This window comes from Oculina patagonica, chromosome 1, assembly GCF_052425735.1.
Source record: "Oculina patagonica isolate OP01 chromosome 1, crgOcupat, whole genome shotgun sequence".
In the NCBI taxonomy this organism is placed as follows: Eukaryota; Metazoa; Cnidaria; class Anthozoa; order Scleractinia; family Oculinidae; genus Oculina; species Oculina patagonica.
The window spans coordinates 7,161,727-7,175,298 of record NC_135758.1 but is presented as its reverse complement, the minus strand read 5'-3'; the positions used below and the strand labels follow the sequence as shown (position 1 = coordinate 7,175,298).

The following is a 13,572-nucleotide window of genomic DNA, read 5'->3' as shown; positions in this document are numbered from 1 at the left end:
CCCCTAGAAGAGGTCCTTAGAGGTCACAACTCCCCCCCCCCCCCCCTTTTTCTCCTGGGTTGCAGGTATCAATAGCTTGAAGGAAGTACTTACTCCTCTGCTAGGACACCATCCCTTGGGAGAGCTCCCCAGTCCTTGGGGAGTGTAAACTAATGGTCACCATGGGAACCCGTCCATCGAGTCTATGCGGCCAAGAGCGACCTGTATGGGAGCACTTCATCTCATAAGTTTTTTGTTTATATTTATTTGAACAGAATTTTAGAAAGAAACAACTTTGAACCAAAGATTAGCTGAGACATGAACTGGTCTCACAATATATGAGACAGGAAATCCTCCCTTTCACCGAGATATGAACACATGAATATGAAACAATAGAACTTTGCTCTTTGCAAATGTGTTAGAAAATGCTCAAACTGGTCATCTTCATAGTTGGCCGTTTTGCTTATAAACGGATATCTATTCTTTGAATATTCAAAAACGATTATCTCCTCCTCTAAAAGACTGATGATTTCGACACTTTCACACAATAGAAATGGTCTCTAATCATTTCACAGCGCAGACAATTGACCGGGAAATCCTCCTTTTCAATGTGATAGAACTTTGTTAATCAGATTGTTTTGTTTACAAATCTACCTTTTTACCGAAAATGTTTCGTAACAACAGGGACTGTCACCCTTTCAAACGTGTGGGAAGTTATTTCGAAAAACCCTTCCTTTCACGGAGATTGTAACTCGTGAGTATTGAAACAATAAAACTTGTTAATGAGTTAAAAAATGCTCAAACTAGGCTTCTATATAGTGGGCCGTTCTGCTCACTAAGGGCTTTCTATTTTTTAAATAATTATTTAGACATGATTCAGTTTTGATTCGCTAAAGGTAAGCCCGCTTACTTCAATCTGGGTACTTTGAATCATCGTCTAAATGTTATTTAATGATTGTCATTTAATGTCATGTCTTTTAAAATGAATGTTAACTGTCAAAATGCGGATGTCCACTGTAATTAAAAATTTGTTTACAGTGTTCAAAATTTTTGTGTTGTTCTAGCAGTTACAAGAGAGCATTATCTTCTAGTTTTCATGTTGTTGTCAAAAATAAAACGACAGCTCTCGTCTAAATTAGATGGATGTTAAAAAAAAAATCAAAATCATATCAGTAATCAGGTCACTTTTGCGGTTGACAGGAAACTTTTCGCACTATTTTTGTGAAAGACGCTTTCCAAAAATTAATTGGAACAAATGTACTTTTGTACTTGCACCAAAAGTTCTTCAAACTTTTTCTCAGGAATTTCACCGGAAGCTGCTGTAACTTTGAGATAAATACTATCGGTAAAGATCAGAGCAAGTTTCCCCACTGGAGGCCATGGTTTGATGTCTTCCAACAACAGGGGAATGATATGCTTTCCAAGATCGTGAGCCAGCGTTGCTTCGAGTGGGCAGAATTTGGACTTCTCACAGTACTTTGTATTCATGCAACTGATGAAGACCTAGTGCCCAAAACAAATAAAAAAGTTTTCTTAAGCACAATTGCAAAATTCGTATATTTTACATTCCGTTAGTATTTTGGTTAATTTTGTATTAATTTTTGTTATTTTTTGCCTTTCTAAGAAAAAATTGAAATCCAAGATGGTGGCTCTAGGGCGTTTTATTCAAAGGAAATTGGTTTTGCTTTGCCTAAATAGAAAGAGAACCTAAGTGGGGAGGGGACCCATCACACTTCCCTCCCCCCTTGTACCACGATAGGGGTATGAATTTGCTTTAATTTTACGTCCGAGGATTAATTTATAGCGTAATACCTTACATAATTCTCCCTCTATCACTAAAAGGCTTACTCTATCTTGCATCTCGAATTAATTTCAATTTTATGCCCCCTTCCCCGCCCCCGCTTCACCCGTCCCTCGTTATTAATTTCCTCTTCCCCTTTTCCAAGATAGTAAATAAGCCAAATGAGTAACAAAATTGTTATTTGAGTTATCTGCTTGCCACATTAACAATTTAGTGTTTTCTTCTTATGAAAATGTCTTCTACAACAGAAATTAACATTTTAACAATCTCTTTTTGACTGCTATCTGTTTTATCATTTGTAATAAATCTCCCCTTTTAATTATAAGCCACCCTCACCCCTCCTCCTTAATTCACACAGAGTAAGTTCTTTTATATTATCGTAGTACATATCAATCATTTTTAAATGATTGACATGTGAAAACGCGTCTTTTCGTTTCAGACCACTTAGTGACGGTGACTAGCACGCTGTATGGTGCTTTTGAATCGAATATGAAGTATTTTGCTATTACGTTGGCATTTGCTGTTCGAATTCACACCGCAATGCAAGGCTAGATAGCCTGGAGGTCATTTTAATTTCAGACACGTTTAACACATGGCATCTAACCTTGCAATTTCTAATGCCAGTATCAATCTCGGCTCTTAAAGAATCTCCGGGACCCATTTTGGTCTGATCCATCCAACAAGAGATCCCCTTCTCCTCGAGTCTTTCCTTCAGATTCTGAACAGTAGGCTGCAGATCCCACTGGTAAGATAAGAACACCTGAGGACCGTCACCCGCTACTGCTGCTCCTGCTTCTGCTGGTGCTGCTGCTGCTGCTGGTGCTGCTGCTGCTGCTGCTGTTGCTGGTGCTGGTGCTGGTGCTGCTGCTGCTGCTCCTGCGCCTGCTCCTGCTCCTGCTCCTGCTGCTGCTGCTGCTGCTGCTGCTGCTGCTGCTGCTGCTGCTGCTGGCGGTGGTGCTGCTGCTGTTGCAGCTGCTGCTGGTGGTGGCAATGCTGCAGCTGCGTCTTCTAAAAAACACGAATTGAGTTCAAACACAAGTTAACATCCACTGAAAATGAACATAGTAAGGCCCGATATTAGCCGGTTTTTAACAAGTAGTTTTGGTTAATTCCAAATGGACTGTGCGCGCATAATGAGTCTAACATTGCCGTTACCCAATGCAATAATTTATGTGTCTGTATGTGGCCAACGGGATTATTTTGTATTTGTTATTTTACTACCAAAGGAAGCTGTTGTGATACCGCCTTTTCCCCTAAAGCACATCCTACGCCTGGTTTCTGTGCCGATGGCGTCAAATCAGGGAATAAGAACGACGTGAAAAATCAAAGTCGAAATGGAGTACACAAGAGTAAAATTTAGCGAAAGCAAGAAGGAATCTTTTAAACATAGCTTTCATACTGCAGTGGATAACAAATTAATAGCACAAATTCTAGGGTCTAGTTTACTTATCCAGTGATAACGAAACTATTTATTGAATGCCTAGCCTCAGCCTGGGTTGAGGGGAAAAGGAGATTCCCACATATGGACTATATAGGTATGTGCCACGTGTAGGGTATGGTTTGTGAGTATCTCAGTCTTAATAAAGGGTATCCTTTTTCCTCTTTTGACAGCAGAATCCCACTGTAATCTTTAGCTGTTCCTTTGAATTAATAAATTACGGTAACGTTAGTTAATACAGTGCGTAAACGTCGAGCTCAAAAAAAAAAAAGATAGGGTCTGATAAAACTAAACTTCCCATTAAACTTTCTATGCTATGGAGAAGAAATTAAAACAACCTGTTCACAGAATCTTAGTTATCGGCTTTTTGTTGAAAAGAGTGTCATTTTTGGGTTTGGCCCTTAAAGGAGCTGTGTCAAGGTATTGGAAATCATTTTTCTGATTACTCTCAAATTGAAGGAAACCTCAAAATAAAAGTTTTCACTGTAGAAAAACACCAACATAGTAATAAAACCCCGAAAATAACCAAGGATGGTTTCGACTGACGAAGATTAAGACAGATTACGAATGACAAACTTGAAACAATTTGCCAATTTTTTCAAGAGGCGTTGTCCATGACGTAGCTCCTTTAAAAAGAAATAGACTTTCGGGGTTTTTTTGTCCTAAAATAGGGTCAGGGCATAAGGCACACCCCTCTTAAATTTACGGAAGTACCCAGTCCAATAATCGTTTGTCAGTCGTTTATTTTAAAATACCTTCATCGTCGCATTCAAATATGTTGGCTTCGTCGTCAAGGTTAACTCTCAGATTTCTCATTTCATTAGCAAGTTCCGCTTCACCTTAAAAAAACGTAAGCTACACATACATTCTATTCACAAAAAACTAACTTCAGAATAGAGTCTACGGGTATATTAAGTTTACGACATTTAAAAATTGTCAAAGGGATCGATGAACTTAAACTTTGTTCGGTAGATCTGTAGTCATGTCTAATTTCATTTAAAAAAATGGTTTCTGCATGCAAATTCTCAGGATTTATGCTCGAGCGAAAAACTGACATAACGTTTGCAGTTACTTTTTAGAATATTTAAAGATATTAATAAGAACAAGATCAATTTTTTTCGCATAAAATAAAAACTCCAAGAACGTTGAGTGCTCAGTATGTTCTTGTATATAATGCATAGCTTCAGCCATACAGTGAGACGCACCGAACACAATTAAAACGTATGTGAGTAATAGCTTCAATTCTTGGATGAATACAGATGATTCGATCAGTTATTGACCATCTCTTAAGGTCGCGGGGGACACCTTTGGCTTATCATTATGCATTTATTTAAAGCGTATGCACGAAGTGCAACGACTGACATCGACAACTTAACGAGCGAGTATTTGCATAAAAATATGAACGCGCGCGTGATTTGATGTGTTCGCGTGTGGAATTGTTTGTGGAAAAAAATGTTTACTCAAAAGAAAAGTAGGGCTCTGAAAAATTCCCATGTTTATTTGATTTCTAAAACATAAAAATGCTTGAACTCTTACGAGATTTTATCCAATTTACAACGCTTAACTTTATGCGTTTATATTGATTGAAGGAAGTATATGGCCTAATTTTCGTGTAACTCAGAGTTATCATAATAATATTTACTGATAAACAATTGTGTCTTTTTTGTTAAAAAACGCATTGTTCTCACAATTAAAGCGTGAAATATAATTACCATAATTACCATTTGGAATCCGTGTTTTGATCGGGAGACCTTCGGAAATCTCAAAGTTTGGACTTTTCCGACAATTTTGGGGCTGAGAATACAGCGCAGATACAGAACTTCATGAGCTGCCACTACAGAGAGGTAAACTAGGAATATTGTAGTGTGTCATAACAGAAGCGGAATTCTAAAAGAGCGCTTTTAAAAAAAGAGAGAAGCATTAAATACAAATTTGCACATTTAAACCACCATAACTTGCTGGCAAGCTTTAAATTAAAAAATCCGCTTCTGTTATGACACTCTTTAGGTATTGACTGATTAGTTTTTGACAAGATCACAGTGTGCTGTCTCCTACTCGTTCCGCAAACTCTGCCCCAAAATCAAGTTCTTCCCAATTTGGAACTAACGAGGCTATAACATCGCGGTTAAATGCAATCTACCAAATAAAAGATCACGTTCATAGTCTTTCATCATTTCTGTATGTCTCTGTAAAATTTGAGCTTAATCGCACCCATAACAGCCAAGAAATAAGCGTTTTAAAAGATGCAGATCAAGCAAAATTTCGCTTCATGAATTTATTCATGTTGTAGGTGTCCACCGCGACCTTAAAAGGACCCTAGTCAGCCACACCTTGAAATCCGTGAAATCCGCCATTTTTCAATGCCATCGAAATTATGAAAACTGTATGGTAAAGTGAAATCTTATTGCAAGTTTACTGGAAGTCTGTTATATTGCCTTAAGCAGATTCACAGCAAACTGTTTCGTATAGACACGCTCCGCGTGAAATATAATTACAGTCGAATCTCTCGTAAGCGGACACCCTCAGGGCGCGAAAAAAGTGTCCGTAACTGGAGCTGGCCGCTTACGAGAATGGCTCTCGTAAGCGGCAACTAGAGGTGTGGGGGATAGATGGCCGCTTACGGGAGCTTTTCCAGCTAACAAAAACCGGACGGACGTGGATGACAACAAAACAAGCACTGAAATATGGTACTGTAATTACTGTAAAATCATTATGACGAACGGCGATGTGAAGTTCATTGATAAAAATAAGATGAAGAGGTTGTAAATAGGGTTTTCTTCGGGTTTTCCGCTTACGGGAGCTTAAAAACAAAGAAAAAGTCTAAGTCGTAATTTCTGGAAGTGTCCGCGGCCGCTTACGGGAATGTCCGCTTACGAGAATGTCAAAATGCAGTGTTTGTATGGGAGTTAAAACGGGGTTTCCAACAAGGCGGCCGTAAGTAGAACTGTCCGCTTACGAGAGTGTCCGTTAAGAGAGCTTTGACTGTATACCGAAATTCCCGTATGTCAACAAAAACAAAGGCGTGGCTGACTAGGGTTCTTTAAGTAATGGTCGTAATAACAAGTTACTGAAGAAATAAACAAACAAGCGATAGGATGTCTCAGCAAGCACTGTTAACAAGATTCATTTCCTTTGACCCGGGCTGTGTTTTCCACTTACCGACCACGTTGTTTATCTCTTCAACCACGTCCATTCGCTTAATGCTTTCCAGTACCTCGACGACCTCATATATAGTTATTTTTGGCCTTACCCCCACCACCCATTCCATAATAGTAATTGTAGGGCTTGGTCTATCTTGTCCTTCTGGATTCTGAAATTGGTCATAATCTTCACGAGGTATATTCAACCTATACGCGAGGTTGCGCCAATTCCCAGTGCCCACAACTGTACGGTTGAGTCCACTGGATATCTTTCGAAGAAGATCTGATTCCGGTGTCATCACTTCCCTCACTAATTTGTTGCCTATATTAAGGTAAGGGACGAACTATTATTTTTTGGAAGGGGGTATAAAAAATTTGAAAAATACTGTTTTCAGGGCCTAGAAAGACAAAATAAATTGTTGCAAACACGATATGTATAACAAAATATAAGTGGAGTTTCAAAAAAAAATGTTTGCAGAGGGGCATAAACTAAAAAAAAAGTTTGCCGAGGAAATTCTTTCATACCCCTCCCCCACCCTCCAAGAAAATAATGGTCCGTCCCTAAGGAAAAGAGCGTGACCGATAAATGTGGTACATACATTTGACTGGTTAAACATCAACTTGCTCTGGTTCACGCGCAAAAAGTCGAGGAGCCGGCCGTACAAAGGGTAAGAAAAAAGTTAACACGATATAACTTAAAGGCAATAATCCTTAGAGTAGGAGAAGCTAGGTTTAGGTGACGCTTATAAAGCATTTATTAAATTTATTTAAATACATGAGGTAAACGACTAAACGAGGCCTCGTGCTTCCCATAGCGCGAAGAGGACAAATGATGAAAACAATGTCCGCCTAAACACAGGAACAACATATTTTAAGATGCCACATACCTTCCCGATCGATCACCTCCCGTAGTAGGTTAGCAATGTTGTTCCTCTTAACAGATGTGGACCTCAGTTCCGTCTCTACTTCCTCCAGTGTCAGGTTGGGTTTTGTTTTCTCTAAATACTCTAAAAGCCTGCATGTTGGGCTCTCCAGTACACGAATTTCAAACTGTTGACTATCCTCCCTTGATATGCCAAGTTTCATTGCAAACTTGGACCAGTTTCCTACGACCCCGTCGGATCTATCCAATCCTAAAGCTATCTCGCCTAAGAGGGTTGACGATATGGCTTCACAAGCTTTGTCACCGTCGCCAACTGTAATATAAATGTTTGTTAGCGTTATTTAAAGTACTGAAGGTAATTTTACACGAGATGATTTCTTTGACAACTTTGCATGTTATACGGGACAACACGCATTTTTGCAGCAACGGTATATGACACGAGAACTGTACAACAATGCTAAGGGTTTTTTAACGCAGTTCAAGAACACGCAACAGGTTTGTTGGTAAGCTTTAGTTTACGAGACTGCATAGTCGAGAGTAAACCAGACTGACATATCGTGCCCAAACTTTATACGTGAGTAAAACACATCTGGCGATTCCCCCATGTGAGTGGGGGTTGATCTCCTGTCTCGATTGTTTATGACTTGAAAAGAAATTACGTATATACTTAGATCTATTATCGTTTCTTCCACGCCGGGTAAATTTGTCGTTAGAGAATGTACTTTCGGCTTAAAATTAATTAAAGTTTATTTTATTTCTTTTCTTACTTTTTTGAAAAAACGATTATTTGAGAGTACAAAATTGCCTCACTTTTTCTCCGCAAACGTCAAACAAATGACCCTTTTCCACTTTAAGATTGGCTGCAATTTTTGCTTTTGATCACACTCTTTTGCAACCAGTTTGTGACCGTGCCATTAAATCAGAAATGACGTTTCACGGAGTCGCGCAAACACTGCACTGAAACCGTTTTTGAATTAGAAGAAATTCAGCACATTATCTTACAATTGGTTTCTAACACAAGTGGTTTATTTGGTTTATTTCTTTGCAAGGAGGCCTCTCACATAATATGACTCCCTCTCTTGCTCAGCCTTATTCCACATTGCTGCAATTTATGTATATGATGCCCGTTTTAATTTTGTGACCAGAAAATGCAATAAATATGTCTGAAAAGAAAATTGCTCCTTACTCGTCGCATAAAAACCAGCATCATCGAAAATTTGCAAATGGCTGGAAATGGAATACTGAAATTATTTCTTGCCAAAAAATATTAAAAGGAACGTTGTCATATAACAAAAAGAAAAATGAAAAGAAGCGAATAGGAATTTATGAGGTATAAAAACTGTATTCTCAGACTGTAATAATTCTCAAAGCCGTCCGTACTACGGTATAATAACAGCTAGGTTTTTGGACTCTGCACATGTAACATGGGTTTCCTGTGAATGAGTTAATTTCTATTTGGCTTTTTTCATTTTTTTTTTCTTTATATGACAACGTTATTGTAATAGACCATTTGCATTATGACGTAAATGCGCAAAGACTTCTGGTAGTTGTAGTTAAGTTCGCGAGAAATTTGAATCGTCATCAAGCCGGCTTGCCCAAATGCAAGAAAATCGTGATGGAGGTATAGAAAATTACTCTCACCGAAGAAGACGTCCCTGCGGCTTCATTTAAAGGGCAAAAAGCAACCTCTCAGTATAAAACCAAGTTTGTTAAAATGAAAAAGAAAGTTATGCAAGAAATTTTATATTTGCAGGGTTGCTTTTTGTAGTGAAGTTTCAACGAGTGTTTCCTCCAGCCGAGTTTCAGTCACGCGTTATTTAATTAAATTCCTAAAACTTTTGCTTTCCAGGTATTTTCAAATAATATACGAAGACGCAATATTTAACCCTTTCTAAACATGGGGGAGTACAGTACATGATGTCTACACTCGTATAAATCTTTGAGGCTCACCTTTCGAGTCTCACAAGTAATCGTTCATCAACAAGATTATGGAAATAAATTATATTTGCTCGCACGGCCCTCCCTCGGATTGAAACCACAACTGCTACTCTACGAGTTGACATTTCCAGCACAAAAACAAGAAAACTTCTTTGTTAAAGAATATTGCAATTACAGTACTAATTTGAAGAAAAAAAGAAATAAAATTTTAAGATAAAAAACAAATAATCTGTATTCACCTGCACCGGGGAAGTTTTGATTGATCAGCTTGAAAATCCTTTATGATGATTCATCGATGAAGCTCGATTGAACGAGGAAAATTATTTGACTCGTTTCTCTGTCTCACTGTAAAAATGAATTAAACTGACCGTTCCGCCGAGCAATCATGATATATCGTAAATTTTCTAAGTTTATCAGTGAAGAATTAAGTCACTTGCGATCGATGGAAGCGATCGTTTGTTGAACGTCTAAAAATAGATGATGAACAAAGTCAATGGCTTGCCTTGCTTTCACTTGATTCCAAACAAATTTAGTCATATCCTAGACTCGTCCTTTCAAGCAATCTGTTTCCAGTGCGCGAGTTTTTGAAACTGTGATATTAGGCTAAAATTATTTAATACGAAGAGAAGTTGTCGGCCGCGATGGATGAATTTCTACCAAGTCAACTCCGCCACACAACGTACATATTAAACTGACTTGAACACGAACAACATTTGTCGGTCAATTTTCGTTCCAAAGCTAGCATCCTGTTTTCTATATTTTTGACAGGTAACTGAAAAAATAAATGTATAAACAAATTTCGAAGCGACAAGATCGTAAACTTGGCAGCTCAACTTCAGATCAAAATAAAAGTCCTGGATTTCCACCTTCGCGCTTGGCTGCCCTTAGCCAATCATAAGCCACAAATGGTGTTTTCCCGCGAACTTAACTACAACTACCAGAAGTCTTTGCGCTTTTACGTCATAATGCAAATGGTCTATTAGGTGTGTAATGCAAAAACTAACATTTACAAAATTACTTTTAGCTTCATCCAGGCGATCTTTCAAATCTTGTCTTCCGATGTCAACCAAAGCTTTCTTTACTTCCAGAACGGTCAGGTCTGGCTTCACAACCTCAAGGTGTTCAAACACGCGAATGGTGGGACTAAAATTGCCGTACCATTTCAGAGGTTCGATGACGCTTGAATCAACATCTAATTCCCACGAAAAATGTCTCCAGTTTTTTACTGCCTTCCTTTCTATGTCTAAACGTTTGGCAATCTTTTCCAATGTTACCGGTTGATGCTTCATAAAAGCGGACCAGCGCGATGCTTAGAAAAAAGGTCGGATATCAATCAACTTGTTAGTAATTTCTTTTCTATAAAAAGTTATGAGTTATGGTTATATTTACAAACAAGAATATACACGTGATGAAAGAAACGTTGACCCAACAAAAGCCTAGCCCATAAACGTAAAGATGCGACCCAAATGTTTACTGTGAAATCGGAAAAAACAACCGTCGTATGTGACATAATGAATATTATAATAAGACAGCCGGGTTGCATAAATTATGCTCTTAAAGTTCTCAAGGAAAGAAAATATCTTGATTATAAATAAAGGAATATTACTAAGCTTACCAATGCTGTCTACCCGAAATCCCATTCGGACTTATCGTTCATGGTTTATGCTTTTCACGTACAGGGTCAACGTTTCTTCAATTTGGTGTATCACACAATCGAACTACTAGTAACTGCTGCATTTTTAAAATTAGCTTCGTTAACTGAACCCCCTCGGTTACATTTCCGCATTGCGGCTTACTACTTAGTAAGGTGAGATATTTCCTCAAATCTCTTGTACATAATTCCACGCGTCACGCACTATTTTTTCTCTAATCACGCGTCATGCATGAATCCCTTTTCACTTGAAGAAATTGTTAATCATAAATGTATGTTAGATTGTCTCCCTCACATTCTGCAGGGTTTTAATACCTCTTGTTTCAATTGGTTTTGTTTGTTAGAAATCCTTCCTCTACTTTATTTTTGATCACGAGAGCCCGGGGGGGGGGGGGGGCTCCGCGCCAAGTTCTAACCCCTTACCCTTTTATATACCATTTTTGACAGAAATTGTACCCCTTTCGTATACCTTTAACTGAAAAAGCTACCCCTTTCATATACCTAAGAGACATCGCGTGCACTTAAAATAGGACGTTTTCTTGTCATTTTTATGTAGCGCTTAATACATTAAAATAATACAGCCATAAATTGCGTCTGTTCGAAATATTTTAATTAAAGGCCCTTTTAAATAGCCAAATGACAGATTTCTATACCCTTTCATATACTTAAACTCGTGAAATCCCTACCCTTTTATATACCTGAAGCCTGAAAAAGGTACCCCTTTCGGGCGGAGCCTCCCCGTATAGGCCATTATAGGGAGTACCCCCCCGGGAACGAGAGCCTTGGGGTATAATACAGGTTTCACTGTACTCAGACTTTCCGAGAAATTGATATGCAAATTAACAGTATGGGGTCAAGTGAAGTGCCACGGAATAAAATTTTATTTAAAACAAAGAACAAATTGTAAACTGTCCCACTTTCAATTTTTTCCAAGGCACAGAAGTCAGACCTGAAGGAAGAAAAGCCAGATTCCAGCACTAATGCGTTTTACACTGAGTATTCAACACTAGCTTGACGTTTTCAAACGTGATTTGATGGTTGAAGGTGCACACGGTTTCGGCTCAATAAACTAAGCTTAGATTCGTACTTTAGACATATCGTATCAAAAATTATACTATTTGTCTTTCAAAACTTGATTTATATACCGCTTCGGTCGACTACCGAAAACATGATCACTTTTAAAAATATACTTCGAGGCCATCTTATGATGTTGCTCGTTGGTCGAACTAAACTGAAAACCGTTGCGGTCGGTACCGGTCGGTGCCTCGCTGTTAAACTGCACCCATTTACGGCAGAAATGTGATGTTTTGATTCTCGCACAAAGCTTACAGAACGTTTTTATGTAAGATAAATACGTGCTTCGTGTTCAAAAAAGCGAGTTGCGCGAAAAAAAGGAAAAAGTTGATTTAATACTCATTCCATATATAGATAAAGACGCCGCGCAGGTTATCGGTTACCCAAGTATTACATGACACTGCTTACTTACATGTCTAAACAGCTAAATCATCTGAGTCTAACAAAAATTCAGTTGAAAGCGGCACTTCACTTACCCATGGTAAGAGGGGTTCTCCCTTGATCAGCCATTATGTCCAGTTTTCGATGTTTCGTACCGAGATAATCGTTCCAACCGACAGCAACGCGTTATTCCTTGGTAGATAGGCACCGTCCGTGTAAAAACTAATAATGCCAAGTCACGCCATATGTCATGATTCAAAATTAGCATCAGGCTTAACATGACTATGACGGCATTGAGTCACGTTAGAAGGGGGTCTTTCCCCAAAAATGCTATAATTAGTTTGCCTTGTATCCCGCTGCGCCGCTTCTAAAAATTTCTTTTTTTTCCAGAATCATTTTGCTGCTGTAAAAAATATTTTTTCCGAACTTCCTTTGTTTTCACCGCCCTGGTAAAATCCCTTTCGAAGTTGTATAAGACGTCCAGAACTTATAACTGGAATTTTACGATACTCCATTAAACCACAGGGGACCCAAACGCTGTATTAGTTATTCATAATCTTAAATAAAAATGTTCTTATTTACCTGCATTCCTGTTTTTTTTTTTTTTACCGGTTTGGGTGCGATTTGAATCAGAGCGAAGGCGGTTTACGTTGCGAGTTTTAAACGGTAATCGGTCCGTCGCAATGTCAATACGACGCGCCTCAAGTTTCAATTGTTATTAACTCAAGTTACTAACACCATTAACTATTAACTCTCCTCGCGGGGAGTTTCGTGTTTCAATTTAATGTCACGAGAGGGGAGTTAATAGTTAATAGTAACAGTTAAAGTAAAACTTGAGAAATAATTGAGGTGCGTCATACCGATTACCGATTACCGATTACCGTTTAAAACTCGCAACGTAAACCGCCTTCGCTCTGATTCAAATCGCACCCAAACCGGTAAAAAAAAAAAAAAAAAAATAGGTCACCAAGGGTGACATGAGTCTAATGCCGTATGGCATAGTGATACAGATTGCGCGGTTTTCGTAAGCCGGTTAAAATTGGTTAGAGGTTTGTGTTCGGGAGTTTAATTTAAAATGCTTATAGCAAGCTAGGGGCATCGTGGATGATTATGGATGAAAACGAAACAGTCATAAATGTTATATGCTTCACAAAATTTAAAGTATGAACAGGAGTTGATGTTACTTCTTCCGTATTGTCCGTAAAAGCAGAAACGATTAAACATTTGGACAAGATTGCGTGACGATTTACAAAAAGCATGTTCATTACAACAAGGGTTGAAGAACTT

The 13,572-nt window shown here is 38.5% G+C and overlaps 1 protein-coding gene across 2 annotated transcripts; it reads right to left on the bottom strand.

The window, feature by feature from the left end:
- Positions 1 to 120: 120 nt before the first annotated feature.
- On the bottom strand, positions 121 to 12,496 carry LOC144654558 (uncharacterized). Of its 2 annotated transcripts, XM_078514721.1 has the most exons (7): positions 12,381 to 12,496; positions 10,198 to 10,488; positions 7,246 to 7,554; positions 6,378 to 6,680; positions 3,974 to 4,057; positions 2,385 to 2,788; positions 121 to 1,482 (listed from the first exon to the last, which is right to left on the bottom strand). In XM_078514721.1, the coding sequence occupies exons 1-7, from the start codon at positions 12,412 to 12,414 to the stop codon at positions 1,222 to 1,224; spliced, it is 1,686 nt and encodes a 561-aa protein (XP_078370847.1). In that variant the 5' UTR covers positions 12,415 to 12,496; the 3' UTR covers positions 121 to 1,221. The 2 variants fall into 2 exon arrangements, with proteins under 2 accessions (XP_078370847.1, XP_078370854.1); XM_078514728.1 differs by lacking the exon at positions 10,198 to 10,488 and having other exon boundaries at positions 12,381 to 12,473.
- Positions 12,497 to 13,572: the final 1,076 nt, after the last annotated feature.

Coding starts and splice junctions, on each gene's coding strand:
- LOC144654558 (XM_078514721.1), bottom strand. CDS start 12,414: ATGGCTGATCAAGGGAGAACCCCTCTTACCATGG. Junction 10,489..12,380: donor GAGAACCCCTCTTACCATGG/GTAAGTGAAGTG, acceptor CTTTTTTCTAAG/CATCGCGCTGGTCCGCTTTT. Junction 2,789..3,973: donor ATTTGAATGCGACGATGAAG/GTATTTTAAAAT, acceptor CGTGTTTTTTAG/AAGACGCAGCTGCAGCATTG.